This window comes from Phragmites australis, chromosome 19 (assembly GCF_958298935.1).
Source record: "Phragmites australis chromosome 19, lpPhrAust1.1, whole genome shotgun sequence".
Lineage (NCBI taxonomy): Eukaryota > Viridiplantae > Streptophyta > Magnoliopsida > Poales > Poaceae > Phragmites > Phragmites australis.
In genome coordinates, this window is record NC_084939.1 from 12,783,308 (window position 1) to 12,797,277 (window position 13,970).

At 41.4% G+C, this 13,970-nt stretch overlaps 1 protein-coding gene across 3 annotated transcripts; it reads left to right on the top strand.

Annotated features, from left to right (window-relative positions):
* Positions 1–1,031: 1,031 nt before the first annotated feature.
* LOC133900918 (uncharacterized) lies at positions 1,032–13,659 on the top strand. 3 transcript variants are annotated; one of them, XM_062342204.1, is made up of 9 exons: positions 1,032–1,355; positions 1,439–1,622; positions 3,032–3,117; positions 4,535–4,647; positions 5,549–5,614; positions 10,572–10,678; positions 10,957–11,022; positions 12,358–12,804; positions 13,348–13,659. In XM_062342204.1, exons 1-9 carry the CDS (start codon positions 1,213–1,215, stop codon positions 13,372–13,374), a joined length of 1,239 nt encoding a protein of 412 aa, XP_062198188.1. In that variant the 5' UTR covers positions 1,032–1,212; the 3' UTR covers positions 13,375–13,659. The 3 variants fall into 3 exon arrangements, with proteins under 3 accessions (XP_062198188.1, XP_062198187.1, XP_062198189.1); XM_062342203.1 differs by lacking the exon at positions 13,348–13,659 and having other exon boundaries at positions 12,358–13,296; XM_062342205.1 differs by lacking the exons at positions 12,358–12,804; positions 13,348–13,659 and adding an exon at positions 11,535–12,236.
* Positions 13,660–13,970: the final 311 nt, after the last annotated feature.

The window sequence follows — 13,970 nt, forward strand, 5'->3', positions numbered from 1 at the left end:
TATAAAATGAAATCTCCAAGTTCTTCAAATCCCAAATGGAAGTTTCTTCAACTCAATGTGAAGTTCAATTTTGAACACTTTTGTAGCCCATTTAAATGTTGCATGATTTGCAACTGAAAGGAAAAATCTTGAACGCTACTTGGATGTTTGGGAACACATGCATGCACTGTACTAAAAAGAAAATAGATCGAATTTGGGTGAACCCTAAAAGAACTGCATTGATTTAACAGCTTTGCTAATTTCTGCACATTGATTCAAACCCTTCTCCAAACTATTCTTAAAGTGAAAGAAAAACGTAAACGTTGGAAACCGTTTGCTTCACAAAACCAAAGCCCACTCAATTCGGTCCACACGCCAACAACTTCAGAGCCCAACCGAGCGTCCAACTCACGAGGTCGCAGTACGGAATGGGATCGAGTGGTTGGATCTGATATGGGCTGAGAAGATTTGATGATAAACTATTGGCACAGTAATTTTATCTGCCGGCGCGCTACAGTAAATATATGCAAATCTTTTAACTCCTCTCACAAAATCGTGTTCACTTTGACTTCAGATCCCTGGCTTCGCGACAAGGGCATGTTTGTTACCTGTATGCTTTCAGTTTGACTTCTATGAGTTATATAAATTGAGTTGAGATAGACTAAGGAGATACAATAGGATTTGTTTGGTTGGCTACATGTGCTCAACCTGGCTGATAAGAGATTGTATTTGGTTGCCCGCATGAGTATATGTTACATTATAAAAAAACTTACTTTTTTACCAAATAAGCTAGAGCTTAAAATATTTTTATAAATTTTTGGTGAATTTTAATTAAATATTGACTTAGGCTTTTTCGATCAACCTAATTAAAATGGGTGCTGGTGAGCTCTAGTTTACTTATAAAAATATTTAGAATTTTTAGATCATTTTTATACTAAATAAAATCAAAAATTAAATAAAAAATTTACATGTAGATTTGTACCGATCGAGCTAGGATCCAAGGCATACTTCCGATTCCGACGTACCCACGGAGCCAGACGGCACGCGCAGTTAACCAAACACGCCCCAAGGTCGGCTCGGTTCCCCGCGCGCGAATAAACTACGGATTTCCCCTTCCCGCGCCCCAACTCCGGCCAGGTCGCCGCCTCCTCCTTTTCCGTTCCAAGTCCGAACCCTCTCAGTCCCAGCACGGAGCAACCGCCACCGCCTGCGGCGAGCGCAACCCAGACCCCGATGTGCGGCAGGGCCCGGTGCACCCTCAGTCCGGCCCAGGCCGCTAGGGCCTTCGGCTTCCCCACCACCACCACCACCGCATCCCCGGCCGGCGGCGGCGGCTGTGGAGACGCCCCCGCCGTGCCGACTCTCCATCTGGACCGGTAGGACGAATCTCGAGGTACGGGGGTCTTCACCCAGGCGGTCAAGTCATGTGTCCTCAGCTTCTGTTGGTTGTGGGACGCAGGTTCCGGCCGTCGTACAACGTGTCCCCGGGGGTGTGCTTGCCAGTGGGCACTGTGCGGGCGCGGCCGGCGGGAGGCGACGGGGCGGGAGGCGCGGAAGGGGAAGGGCCGGTGATCCAGTGCATGAAGTGGGGGCTGGTGCCCAGCTTCACCGGCAAAACCGAGAAGCCCGACCATTTCAGGATGGTATGTATGGACTGGCTGCTTAGTTTATTGTTGCAACATTTGTGTTCTTACGGATGAATGGTGAATAGTACTTTGGAAAAAGCTTCGGTACATAATAAGATACGGCTCGGAATTTATTGATGTGGGATGACTTATTGGAGCGATGTTCAAATAAGTCTGTATCGGAAACTTGCTAATAAAGAAGATACAAATTGAGAACAAATTTTTCTGTTGAACATGGTATAATTGGCTAACTGGGACTTATTAACTTGGTGATTATTGTGCTCATTTTGCTTTTGTGCAGTAGGTGGTATTTTGTTGAACCTGAGTTATTTGATTGCGGTGGATCAAATGTTCCCATTCTTAAAAGTTAGCATGTAATGATAAGAAAGGGAGAAAGGTACAAGTAGGTAATCTTGTCTTGGGCATGTTTTAGTGTTTGTGTTATAGCTTCATGGCGGTTGAGAAAGACACATTCTTATGCAATTTTCTGCTTCTGAATTTTAACACCGGCAAGGTATGGTTAAAATTTTGACAGGTTAAGGTTTTATAATTTTGAGAAGAGTATGTGAAGCATTGAATTTTGTGCAAGCAATGCGACTAATTTTAGGGTACACCTAAAGTCAGTAGAATATTCAAAAGAATACTTTGTCATATTTACTATCTAAGAAGAATCTAATTTCCTTTCTCGAGTAGGAAATACTTCCCACTTGGTCACTGCATTTAACTTCATAAAATTTATCTGGGTGCCCTCTCTGGTTCCATCTTTGACACTCCAATATTTTTGCCTCTAGTCAATGCAACCTTAAATTTACTTACCCCTTCTTTCATCTTTCCCATGCTTGAATGTGTACTTTTTCCCTTGCCCTTCTTCTTCTTCCAAGTGGTGACTGCATTCGAGACAGGGCCCCTGGCTATTGACTGTGAACAAGTAAAAGTAGCACATACGAACCACCGTGGAGGTAATGGGGATATGAAACTGCTGGACTAGAGACTGTTCATAGCCAACCTCAAGGCGTTTGCAGCTGCAATCTGGCTGTTTCGGGAGCAACAAAGTAATGTCAATGCTGGTGATGTGAGAGTTAGAGGTGGTAATGGTTTTGGGGTGAGGAAGAAGAATGGCACGTGAAAAGTGTCAATTCAAGCTGGGAAAGAAAGCAAAAACAATGATGTGCCAAATAAAATGTGGAGATGGCAAACTATAGGTGTTAAATTTTAGGTTGCATTGATTTGACATAAGACTTGGTGAGTACAAATTGTAGAAGCAGTAATCCATGTCTTACAACATGACCCTATTTGTAGTATTCATCTGTCTTTCTTTCAGATGCCTGCTATGGAGCTTTATTTACATTTCATGGTTCTGTTTTCATTCAGTAATTGGTCTCTCGTTTTTCTTTCCAGTAGTTGAGTTAATTGATTTTTCTATGCAGTTCAACGCCAGATCAGAGTCTGTAAAAGAAAAGTCTTCATTTCAGCGACTAATCCCAAAGAATAGGTGCCTTGTTGCAGTAGAAGGGTATGTAAATATGGTTGATGTTAACTTTTGCAACTTATATTTATGCAGTGTCATATCTTCGTTCTCCCTTCTGCTCTCTCTCTCTCTCTCTCTGAGTTGGTGACATATTAGTACATACACTTAGTCTGTATTTGTGTAACAGTGGTTTAAGGTTGTAGACTGATTATTTGGACCTGGATGAAAAATTCTGATTTCTTGGCATTTTTGTGTTAGAAGTGACTTATTTTGTCCACTTCCTTATGAATGTAGGTAAGCTGAACTAGAATTCACTGAGGAGAAGTTTGATGTGCTGAATTATATGTTGAATACCGGAATATATGAATGTCATTTCAATTACTGAGATTCTATGTGTTCAATCTGCTCTGTTCTGCACTTGCAACATTTTAGGGGGAGTTTTTCTTGTTATGTATGTTGTGTGAATGTTTTAATGTTCAGCTGCAATTGTATACTTCAGAGTTGCACCTCATCGTTATCTGATGTTGTGAACATTAGTTCACAATGGAATAGCTACCGTGTAGAAGAGGGCCAAACAACATGGTTTCGAGGATGTTAGACCATTGGCAGGGGGACTTAGACTATAAACTGAGATGAGAGAACTTCATATGATAGAAAGACAATTAAGCTATTCTTGCTTAACCCCAATGAAGTACAGGGTCTAGAATAGAAGGACTGCGTACATAATTTGACTTGTAGCCTGCTATGAATACATGATAGAAAGACAATTAAGCTATTATTTGCTTAACTCCAATGAACTACAGGGTCTAGAATAGGACTGCTTACATACTTTGATTCATAGCCTGCTATGAATACACCCTGAACTAGGATGTCAACTTTACTGACCTATACAAACTTTCATGGTCCTAAAAGACATGAACACATCTTTTAATATCTCCTGCTTGCTGCCGTCTTTGGATCTATTCTGATGCATTCATGCTAGCATCCTGCGATGTGAGCTTGAGCTGACTTTAGCGTCTTGATGCTCCTGAGCCTATCTGGAGCACCTCCTGTTGCACTACTACTATCCAAGAATGAGAGCAGAACATCTTTGTAAAATAATTTATGTTAATTTGGTGAACTCCAATACGAAGGATTCATACAAAAAATCTAGGCTTCAATCCTATATCTGATGAACATGGTGGATCACTTGGAAAGTGCAATCAGATAATACTATGCTATATTTCTAATTGTTTCTATCATGCTTGCCTGCAGGGAAAATCTAATTCTGCTTAGCTTATATAGTGTATTATTGTTTATACCATGAACCGTCCACTTGTAAACAGATGACAATTTACTTTGGTCTGTGTATACTTTCTGATGCAGTTTGCACTTGGATATCAATAACTTCCTATGAAGAGAAAAAATGTCTTAGAGTACATTCTTATATTGATCACGCATTCGCTTTTTCTTATGGGTTCAGGTTCTATGAGTGGAAAAAGGATGGATCAAAAAAGCAGCCATACTACATACATTTTCAGGATAATAGGCCTCTTGTCTTTGCAGCCCTCTATGACACTTGGAAAAATTCAGAAGGTTACGAAACTAACTTTCTGCAGCAATCAGTATTTTTTATTTTTCACAAAAATAATTATTTTCTATTTTGTTAATCCAACTGGGTTTTGGAATTAAAGGTGTGAGTGTTTTGGTTGATTTGATCAATATGTGCTCCAATTCTGCATGTATGACAACTGTTGCAAATGAATTTGGTATTGGCAATTTTAAGTATCAAGATTGTTGTTTTGGATAGAGGTAGTGCTATATCCATCTCATCCCATTTAGTTATTGCTGTGACTCCAATCATTTGAGGTTCTACGGTTGACATCTTGTCGTTGATAATTTTTTAGCCTACCTAGTTTGATATATTGTTGTAGTTGCACTAATTTAGCTTATTAAGTGGCTCAATCACTTATCAGAACACAAGTAAATGATGAAGTGCTGGTCCAAAAATATTGAAGAAGTTCGGATGTGTACTGCATGTGAAGTAGTCCACACTTTCGTGATTATATTCATACTTGATTGATATGTCTTTATGTTTTTTCAGAAGTACAGATGCAATTGATCAAGAAATTATGTAGTTGTGTAACAGTTTACTATATTGTTTTCATGGACCATTTCACACTCTTCTCGATTTAGGTGCGGTGCACGATGCACTACATGCTAGTGATGCTGCACAACCTGTAACTAGGTAGCACAATATTGCCGAATATTTCTATATTTATATTAACATTAAAACATCAATTAATATGTCGCATATGTAAGCCATATTATTTTGTATATGTATGTGGGAATGCAATTTTGTTTGTGCATATTTTCTTTGATTAAACTGTTCACAGAAATTTATCGACGCCAAGTTTGAAACAATTGAATAAGGTCACTCTCTCTGTTACTGATAATTTATTATTGCTATACTAATATTACATACTCTTTACCTCAGGAGAGAGCATCCGTACATTTACTATTTTGACTACCCGTGCCTCGACTTCTCTAAAATGGCTTCATGGTTAGTGATCTACTCTTAGCTCCAGTATCCCAGGGCTTCCTCGAATTAACTTCTTTGACTGCTCATGCTTCTGTTGCATTGAAATGGATGTACCTGTTTTTTTTTTCATTTTATTAGGCTTTCCAGTTTTATACAGTTCTTTGCTGAAGTAGCCTCAAGGTTAATGGGATTAATGAATGGATGGTTAATTTGCAAATTCTCCATGCTTGTTAGTTCTGTGTTCCTTTTGCAAAATATCGTTTAGGAGCAAGGAGATGTTCAGCTTTCAATTAAATTTCATCGATGAGAGTAGCACATTGGCTGATATGTCCTGCTTGTTAATGGCTGTACGAATTGCATTGTTTATGGTGAGTCATACATACTGTTCAACATAGTGGGAAAATGGATAAGTACCTTGTCAATCATAAGCACGGTGAATGTGAATGCTCATAGTTAGCATTCAGAACCCAAATTTATTTTTACTGCACAAAACTGTTTCGTGGATGTTTCATTCTGGGCCGTAGATCAGCATGTGCAAGGTGGGTGACTGCACACACCCTATTTTCTGATTAGATTTTAATTAGTGGCTTAATCTCCATAATTAATGAAGTTAATCATATAAGCAAATGAGGCCCTTAATTCAGGCCCCATGTATATTTCTCTCAATTCGTCTGATGATCCTTCCTATTCTTTTCGTAATCCATCTAAACTTAACTCCGTGCTTAGTCTGCTGCTCCAATTTGGAGACAACGATGATTCTTTTTGCAAATAACTTAGATAAACAACACATTTTTAAATGTAGCCATGCTTGCAACTTGAGAATTTTACAGAAAAAAAAGCATCAACAATCACTAAGTATGAGGTATTCTACCTGTTTCAAACACATGGATTTTTTTTACACAATTCTAAGAGAACAATTCAATTTTAGAATCTTGAAAATTTTGTCTGTCAAAATTCATATGGAAATTTTGCATCTCGAATATTGCCGCAACCGGTACTCTTATAAGAAAATAAGGGGAAATGGACTGTAATTTTCTGGTTGCATGTATTGGTATAAGGCCCAATTTTGATTTTAGCACAGACCCTCAAATAGTACGATATGGCCCTGATTTCATTAGTGCTGGTTGATAATTAGTAAACCGCCGATCTTACGAATACATGGTGAAAGTATGGGATACACCCTCTTATCGAATCAAGCGTCAAAGATAGAGATTTTATACAGATTCGGACCTCTCGGAGGATAATAACCCTACATCCTGTGTTCTTGTATTGATTTTTGAGACAGAGTACAAAGGGGTTGTGGCTAGCCTAGATGGGGTCTAAGATTAGTCGAGGGCTCCTTGCGCATTGCCTGGCGAGTTGTCGATTTAGATCGCAATGGCGGTTTTGAATTGGCTTGATAGATGGCGATTGGTTTCTCCTCCTCTGCAGGGTCCCTTGGCTCCATATATAGGGGGTTGCTGTGTAGCATCTAGACTCCTTTCCGAGTAGGATTTTGTCATCTTTAAACTTAGATATACTTGTTTAAGGGATATCTTAATACCTGTAGAAGGCTTCCATACGTTCAGGGACTCCTTTCCTAAATACAACCATATGCTCCAAGTATCCAATGCACCCTTAGGGATTTGTATACGTATTGTATACAATACGTATTGTATACAATAGATTTATACTAATCGTCAAACTCCCCATCAATACACGAAACAAAGTTGTGATGGATCAAGAAACTTAGCCCAGCTGAGGGAGGCATCTCGGCAGATTGCCTCTCCGAGTGATAAGGGTTTCCAGGTAGGATGTACATATAACCGGGTCTTTGGTTACCCTTGTGTTATTTAGTCGGGATATTATATCTATTCTGGGTAGCTCCAAGAGGTGGTCTCGTCCGAGTAGGAATTTTGGGTCAACATATCATGCCGATTTGTCAGAATCCTGATAAGGATGAAAAAATCTATCACTTCGTACAACGGGTCTTTCAAAATTTGAACCGTAGCAGCGGAGATTTCGTGTGGTGGTGAAGGATCTTTCCTCTTTTTTCGGCAACAGATCACGATGACGTTTGGAAGCCAGAGTGCATTCATTGGAGCTGTGCGCTTGCTCTCTTAGGTTTTCACGTCAACTGCCCCGTATGTGTCGAAGGAGATCTCGAAGTTTTACCATTTGACTGTCTGGCGATTCTTAGGGATGGCAGCTAACATTTCTCGGGTCACCGTCTTGTACTGCCTCATGGACTCGTAAGAAGTTGAGCCCCTAAACATGTGGTTGATAGTTGCCGTCTCATTCTGGAAATTCCAAGCATACAATTTGAGTAGTCGCTGGAACTGGAGTCCGTACCCTCGCTCGTGACCCGTGAAACTTTCCTCTGATTCTTGTCGACCTCAGCCTTGACCACCTTTAGGAATATGCGGCACTGCTGGAGACTGTGGCCGCTAGATTAGTGGATAACGCAACATGGCTTGCCAGAACGCTCGCTGGTGGCCAGTTGCTTGCCCTTGCCCTGGGATGATCCGAAACGTTTGTTAGGAATGTTTGCCACGACTTCCTTAGTCTTAGGCTTCTTCTCATTGCCTCCCTTGGAGGGTTTCTTCTTGCGCTTGTTTTTCGATGAGTCGTCATTAAGTCCAGGTTGAGGGCGTTGCATGTCTTGATCCCTTTCCTTGATGAATATGAGGGCCTCCTCGGCATTGGTTGTCTTGTCAGCAATGCCCTTCAAATCTTGGACCGTTTAGGATTCGTGCATGGTGACGTCTTCGGCACACTTGCGGCTCCTAACCCCTCCAGTAAACGTATGGATAACATCAGCATCGTTTACCTTAGGAATGGTGTTTCGAGTGTTGCTGAAGCGTCGGATGAACTCACGCAGAGTCTCCTTTTCGAAGAGTCAGAAAAGATCATTCTTGCTGCGACCAATGTACATGCCTTGGAAGTTTGCTTGGAACAGGTAGTTAGCCATGACCTTCTCGTCCCCACTAGCCGCTTTGATAGTAGTGTTGTATGTCTAGAATAATTCAACGAGATTAGTCATCCCATTGTACCTCTCTATGGACCCGGGTTTGAACTGAGCCAGCCAACGGACCCTCTGAGCTTTGGAGAGAAGGCCTGGCACTCGTTGATGGCACCCTGTGTGGCCACGGGCACCCCGCTCGCAGGGGTTAGAGACCGGCCGTGACCCTAACTCGAACGACTATAGTGCCGGGATGTTCTTTGGTTGGGTCATCGATGAGAGGGTGATTGATCTTGAGGGGTCCTTGACTGTCTGCGCTCATCGATGATATTGCGTAGATCCGAGATAAGGTAGTTTCGGATCAACGAGATCCTGTGGTGATGCTGAGATCGGTCATTTTCCCGAAGAGTCTGCTTTCGTGGATTACGTCTCTCTTGATTCGATTCATCAAGATAAGGGTTGATGCTAGCCTTCCCTCGAGTGGAGCTGTTGGCAGCTATTGCTAGATGAGAGAATTCGGCCTGCGCCTGTGCTTGTCGGATGACGTCCTCAACTTCAGTGAGCCACTTCTTTCCCTCGGGGGTAGTAAGATCCGTTGTGGGATGTTGTCAGAGTGGGTCTTGGACACCCAAGAGCTTCTAAGTAGGTCTAGATCTATAGTACCTGGCACCTTGGTCGTATGGGGTAGTAGAATCTGGATTCCTAACAGGGTTTTGGGCCTAGTCGCAAGGCGTTGACATCAGTTGGGGTTGAGTCTTATCCCCCCAGTCGGATCTATAGGGATTTTTGGTTCCGTCGAGTCATCATTCTTGTTGGACCGAGTACCGCTTTTGTCCTCGATGGTGAAGACTTCTCGGGGGTACTCTCCACTAGAAGTGGAGTCTATGTCCATCATGGACTTTCCATTAGAGGATATCTTTGGGAAGTTTCTTCGACAGAAGCCGCGAGGGAAGATCCCGACTTGCAGCACACGGCGCTTGCGCGAACATCTTGGTTCTCGAGCGAATCAACCTCGATACTGTAAGCCCTAGCACACTCGTCCATAAAACGACTTACGTCGTTGCTAGACTCGTCTTCAGGGAGGATGTCACCTAGATCCATCCGATCGATCATCAGATCTTCGTCGGGCGAGAGGGCAAAGTTGCCGCAGAACCCTTCGTCTGAGTAGCTGGATTTTAACATGGTCTCAAGTGGAGTCAGCGACAAGGTAGATGACAAAGATTCAGTGTCGTTGGCAATGCCCAGGGACGGTGCCAGCTGTCAATGATTAGTAAACTGCCAAGTTTACGAATACGTGATGAAAGTAGGGGATACTCCCTCTCGCTGAATCAAACGCCAAAGACAGAGATTTTATACAGGTTCGGTCCTCCCGGTGGATAACGACCCTACATCCTGTGTTCTTGTATTGATCTTCGAGACAGAGTACAGGGGGGGGGGGTGGCTAGCCTAGTCGAGGATTCCTTGCGCATTGTCTGGCGAGTTGTCGATGTAGATCGTAATGGTGGTTCTGAATTGGCTTGTTAGATGGTGATTGGCTTCTTCTCCGTAGGGTGGTTGCCGTGTAGCATCCAGACTCTCTTCCGAGTAGGATTATGTCATTCTTAAACTTAGGGATTGACTTTCTTGTTTAAGGGATATCTTGACACATGCAGAAGGTTTTCATACGTCTAGGGATTCCCTTTCTAAATATAACTGTATGCTCCGGGTGTCCAGGGTACCCCTAGGGATTTGTATACGTATAATATACAGTAGATTTATACTACTCATCGTCAGTGCTAATATTATGTTTGTCATGGATACATTATCCTCACTTTCTTTCAGTTCAGCTTTCTTCAGCACTTGTTTATGTAATCTCTGTTTTGGAGACTTGAATTGATATTCAAAATATGGTTTTCCCTGTTGTCTATCATCATTTGGTATTTACATTATATTCTCGTTGATACTTTTTTTGTGCAACTGGCTGATCAGCAGCAAAGTTTCTTTTATGTTTATGTTTTATTTGGGTAGCAAGTATCTGAGTTTAGTATGTTGTGGCAGATAGAATGCCTGTGATATTAGGCGACAAGGACTCTGTTAATGCTTGGTTATGTGATGCTTCCGTAAAGCTTGAAGAAATTACTGCACCCTATGAAGGAGCTGATCTAGTAAGTCCATGATTTGCGTTATGTTATGAGTACATTATAATATCCTTTATGAATGCTTGTTGCTGCTAAAGAACAGTGCCTTCTGGTAAAATTCTTGTTCAATGGTGTAACTATTATTTTTATTCTTTTACCCTGAGAAAGCTACATTCCAAGCATTGGATAAGCTAGGTTTCCTTTTATTTCTATTTAACTTTTATTTTCGTTAGGTCATGATAGTAGCGCATTTATCTTTGTGTTTTAATTCAATAGTATAACGTTATTAATTGATCTTTCTGTAGGTTTGGTATCCAGTGACATCTGCAGTGGGTAAAACATCTTTTGATGGTCCTGAGTGCATTAAAGAGGTAAACATACTCTGCCACGGTAGGTGTTGGATAGAGGATGTCAACTATGGGGGAATGAATGTGTGACTTTTTTTAAATAAACTTTTTGTAAACCGGCTTTATGTGATAGTTAATTTTTTTTTTATTTTTCACAATTAAACCCTAAATACTCTAAACTTTAAAGGCTTACCGTACTTATTGGGTCTTGCTACCTTCACTTCCATAGATCTGCTAGATCTCTTCTGGCCCGTCTCCACACTGCTGCACAACCCCATCACCCCCTTCACCCTGGTTTGCACCAGCCATGTATGGTTGCAGCGCTCCTGGATCTTACCACTCTAGATTCAGTCCCACCCGCATACAATGCCAGGTCCATGTTAGACTTGCTGAGGACCTCGTTTTCCTGTGCTGGGCACCATGCAAGCCAGTTCCTTGTGAGACATTCATTCAATGTTTTATGATATCTTCTGTTATATGTAATATCTGAAAATATGACTGTTGGTATCCTTCAATGCAATTTTCTGGTGTTATAGTTGTCATGGCATCACCTAGGCGTCCAGTCGGCTGGAGAAGGACGCCAGGGGCATTCACTTAATCTGCCGGACTTAGGCGATCTTGGGGGCGCGACCAGACCCAGCTGCCGCCTGGAATCGGGAGAGTTCAGGAGGCACGACCGTTGGAGGAGTTGCAAACTGCAAATCCAATCCACTGCCGGTCGATTTCACTGCTGCCGCCCTCTCCCGCTTGATCCTCCTCCATAGTCGTCCTGGAGCTCCAGATCAGATGCTCGTCCCATTTATAGTCGCTTCTCTTTGCTTCCCCGTGAGTGAGAGGGAGAGGGAGAGGGAGAGAGGACCAGCTGCAGATCTGGTGATCCATTGCTGCAGAGAGGGAACAGTGAAGGAAGGAATGGTGGCTGCCTGTTCGTGATAGGATTAGGGCACAAAAGAGGAGGGAGGGGTGCATAGATGGGCTTTGGGCTCGAGAAGGACAGTGGGCTGATTGTATTAGTGGCCCCGTTCTCTTCATTTCCTTATATTCTTTGAAATATGCACTATATTTCCAAATTTGCCTAATACCAGTCATGTATTCGTCGCCTAGGTGGGTGCTTAGGTTCCTAGGTGTCCAGTCTCCTTGGGGTTGCTGTGACTCGCCGCAGACAACTATGGCTGGCGTTTGAAATATTTAATGTTTGAGAGTATTATGTTCTAAATAAAAATTTTCCAATTATTCTATTATTGACGTGACAGTGTAGCTACATGTGCCACTCGGTAAGCTCTTCGATGACAGTGCTTGGATTTTACAGTGCAACAAGATATGCTATTATTCCTTTTTTTGCATCATGTCAAATTTCAGGTACATATGGGACCTAGTGAAAAGCCTATTTCAAATTTTTTCACCAAGAAATCTACTGCTCATGATCAATCAGGGAAGTCTGAGAAAACATCTCAGGAGTTTGCTGAAACACATGCTACAAGAACAGCAAAAGTGGAATCTGAGGAATCAGTAGAAAATCAATCAGAGGAAATCAAGCAACAAGATGTAGAGAAGCAAAACACTTGTGTTCCAGTTATGGACGAACCTGTCAAATTGGAACTTCAATTTCTTGAAAAGCCTCGGAGCATTAAACATGAACATGTGATATCAACAAATGCTACTATTGTGAAACAAGATGCTTTTGGCACCAAGAGAAAGATTGAGGACACTGAAGTTAATGCAGAGATAAAGATAGAGAATAGTGGCCGGTCGCCCTCTCGGCCTATGAAGAAGGAAAAAGGTCCAAAAGCTGCTTCAGATGGACAGGTATCGCTGCTTTCATATTTTGCAAGGAAGTAACTAGCTTCGCAAGAATCTATTCTTCACTTTTCCCCAGTTGTGGTAGTATAAACGAACTCTATCTAGTACTGGCCTGCTGTGCTAAGTGCTAACAATGTTTTTGCTAATGCTGAGATCATGGATGACTTGTCCCCCATCTTGCTCGAAAGTTGTGGTTTCAGCATGTGTTATCATGTGCGGTGTGAACTGTTTGAAATAAGCTTCCATTGTTTGCACAGGAGGCAAATTTTCCTATAATATATACTCCTAGTAAAAAAAGAACCGTTTTAGGTTGCATGCAGCAGCCATACAAATTTTAGATATGAAATATAATTTTTTTTGAGAGAACAGGAGGGGCAAGCCCCTACTGATTATAATATATTAATAAAAGATAAAAAATAATTACATAAAAAGAGAGAAAATTACAAAATAGAATCTAGCCATTCTTTGATTTCGGGGAGATATTTTACTATTTTACTTTCGCACCATGGATAACCATTGCAAATTCGTGCTTGAATTTTGCTTTGCAAGCTGACACTGAAGGGGGAGCTTGGATGAAGATGACATCAGCATATACTCCCGAGTAAAATGTTGATCTCCATAAAGAAATGCATTCCCAGCATATGCTTGAAAAGAACTAGGATGTCCATGGGTTCCATGTGCTGCGGGACTTCTAAATTGACCAGTTGCCAGCAGCCTTGCACAAATGGGCAGAATAGGAAGAGACGATCCACTGTCTCTTCCACCTGATTTGTACATAGAACATAGTGATACGATGGAAGTGCCATATTCCTCCTATGTAATCAAATATCGTTTTATATTAATATTATATCTTTTTGCAATATTTAATCAATGCATATAGAGATCACCTATCAAAGTCGCATTTAGAGATTGCAGGCCATCTAAATTTGGGACACCAGATATCGTTTTTATAGCGATATTATATATTTCAAATATTTTATCAATGCATTATAATGTAGATAAAGATCGCATTTAGATATTGTCTCAATGTTTAATAGATTACATGTCAAAGTCACATTTAGATACTGTCTCAATGTTTGAAAAATCACTTTTTTACTGGGAATATAAAGGTACCAGTTTCAAACAATATGTTTTCATACCTTTTATACTTTGTGGCATATTTTGTGAAAGCC